This window comes from Plectropomus leopardus, unplaced genomic scaffold (assembly GCF_008729295.1).
Source record: "Plectropomus leopardus isolate mb unplaced genomic scaffold, YSFRI_Pleo_2.0 unplaced_scaffold13974, whole genome shotgun sequence".
In the NCBI taxonomy this organism is placed as follows: domain Eukaryota; kingdom Metazoa; phylum Chordata; class Actinopteri; order Perciformes; family Serranidae; genus Plectropomus; species Plectropomus leopardus.
Window position 1 is genome coordinate 1 of NW_024614918.1, and position 2631 is coordinate 2631.

At 40.5% G+C, this 2631-nt stretch overlaps 1 protein-coding gene across 1 annotated transcript; it reads left to right on the forward strand.

Moving 5' to 3' along the window:
• Positions 1-1633: 1633 nt before the first annotated feature.
• Positions 1634-2308, forward strand: LOC121964090 (ras GTPase-activating protein-binding protein 2-like). Its single transcript, XM_042514314.1, has 3 exons — positions 1634-1695; positions 1869-2000; positions 2088-2308. The coding sequence occupies exons 2-3, from the start codon at positions 1898-1900 to the stop codon at positions 2306-2308; spliced, it is 324 nt and encodes a 107-aa protein (XP_042370248.1). The 5' UTR covers positions 1634-1695; positions 1869-1897.
• Positions 2309-2631: the final 323 nt, after the last annotated feature.

Consider the following 2631-nt stretch of genomic DNA (forward strand, 5'->3'; position numbering starts at 1 on the left):
ACACACACTTGCATATGTGCATATATGCTCACCCACATATACATACATGCACACATACACCCATATACACATACTTCCACATATTAAGGGCAAAGAAATCTACATATTTAAATAAAGAGACATCAAATGAATAAAAACCTGTTTGTGTTATCGACGTCAAACAAGTTGATTAAGATTTTTCCCCACACAGGAAGAGCCTATTTTGATTCATTATTTTACAGTAAGATTAATTAATATTATTATGTATTAGAATCTCAAGTTTCATAAATTACTCAAGTCATGTTGTGATGCACACGTCAGATATTGTAGTTAGATACGGTTATTGCTTTAGCCCTAACACATATTACTTCTTCCCACAGACTTTCTCGTGGGCCTCGGTGACCAGTAAAAACCTGCCTCCTAGCGGCACAGTCACCTCCTCTGGAATCTCACCCCATGTTGTTAAAGCGCCAAGCTCACAGGTAACCAGCTACCACTGGACAATTAATATGCAGATTGTCATGAAAATCAATATTATTGACTAATAAAATTAAGTGCACAGTAGAAATGTGTCACTTTTCAGGTGTCTGACACGATGTTTCAGTTCATCTATACACGTAATTGAAGTTTAGATGGTGGTTAAAAGCAGCAGTGGATTGGAAAATGACATGAGGAGGTCGATTTTGTGCAGTGGCTCTTCAGTTGTTAAACGTGAACTTGAAGCTGCAGCTCTGAGCCTTCAGCTCTGCTTAGCAGAAGGCTACAATTACAATACAACAATTAACAACATTTTCTCTCCATCTCCGAATCACTTTATTAATATTGACAAGTATTTTATTAGTTTCATTATCAGACTCTCTTTTGGAAGAGTCTGTCTTCATTTTTGGGTTGCCTTGCCTCGTGTTTGTAGATGTTGCCCAAAGCTGAAATGGCAACTTTCTCTGCAGCATTCCCTGCTTTGAATCGGGCTTTTCCCCAAACGGGCGTGCATGTGCATCTGCATTTGTAGAACAGCCGTTAGGAACAACTTCTCTCTTAAATGACCTATGATTTGCCAAAGTCTCCCATCACAGCATATTTAATCTGAAACCTGAAAACAGAGTCTGGCAGAGTTGGGTCTGGTGTTGTACTGAAAGTTTTTTACGGGATTTTTGATCAATACCACCAAAATCATCTTACATTTTAATCAAACCTTAAACCCACAGCTTTAATGTTGTTGACCAATATGCAATACAAATGTATGATTTTTCAATAAAATGACATTGGTAAAGGGAACACTAATTCCCGAAGACAGAAGGTGTAATTCTGTTTAATTTGCAGCAAATTGATTTGAGACTAAAACGCATAACCAGCTCTGGCTGGGTGACCTAAACTAATTCTGGAGCGCTATGTAATAAAAACAACAATGAAGAGGATTTGTGGTTCATGTAGTCTTTTTGTGTGACGCCCCTTTCCCCACACAGCCCCGAGTTGAAGCCAAGACGGAGACACAGACAGCACCTCTACGGCCCAGAGACCAGCGCACGCGGGACAGACCGGCGTTCACTCCGCGGGGACCCAGACCTGGTAAAGGCAAAACTCATTCCACAGATTTTTGTTTTCTTTTAGCTCTTCATTTGTTTATTCTTACAATCTGCACGTCTCTCTCACTTCTAGATGGTGTTGCTTCTTCAGAGTCACAAACGGGAAAACCACACTTGAGTTTCGTTAACAAAGGTAAATATGACCCTTAAAGTTCTATCTTAATTAATCTATGGCCGTGTTTTCATCTTACACGTGGTATAATTTTAACTTTCTTGACGCTGGGAATTTATTGTTTATTTGTTCATATTTTTTTTTATGCATTTGAGCTGATGTGATGTTTCTCTCCCTGTTGTTGTGACGTGCAGGTGGCAGGGGAGAAGCTGAATCTGGCGATATGGACAGCAGGCGGATTCCTCGGTACCCAGACAGTCACCAGCTCTTTGTTGGCAACCTCCCACACGACATTGACGAAAGCGAGCTCAAAGAGTTTTTCATGAGTATGTTTCCTTGCAAAGCAACACTTGGTCAACAAGTTTTTCATCTCCTGTAAAAACTACTCAAAGCTTCTTTTTTTTTTCTCGCAGCGTATGGGAATGTTGTGGAGCTGCGGATCAACACCAAGGGCGTCGGTGGGAAGCTGCCCAACTTTGGATTCGTGGTCTTTGACGACTCTGATCCTGTGCAAAGAATCTTGGGGGCCAAGGTAGAAGGGGCATGTATTGAAATTTCATTACCCACTTTCATTCATCTGGTGGTGGTTTGGGGACACACATTTCTGCAACTTATACACAATGTGACACAGTAGGGATAAGTGTCCACAGGAAACCCCTCAAGTTTTTGTCTGTTTCAATAAGTTATTTGTTTTCTCACTGTGTGGGTACTGAATCAAGCTTTCAGATGGATGTCTGAGGCTGTGTTTAGACCAACTATAGCACTGAGTTAAAAAAACTCACAAGAAGCCATGTTGAAACAGGTGCAGTTGAGATAAAATTGGAACAAAGAAGTAGAGTTTGAAGGATCATCAAACATGAAGAGACAGTGATTTTTACTGCTGTGAGGCGGGATATTACAACCCTGGCAAGGTAGAACTTTCGAGGGTTCAGGAAAGATTTAGTTTCTTGGATTTAA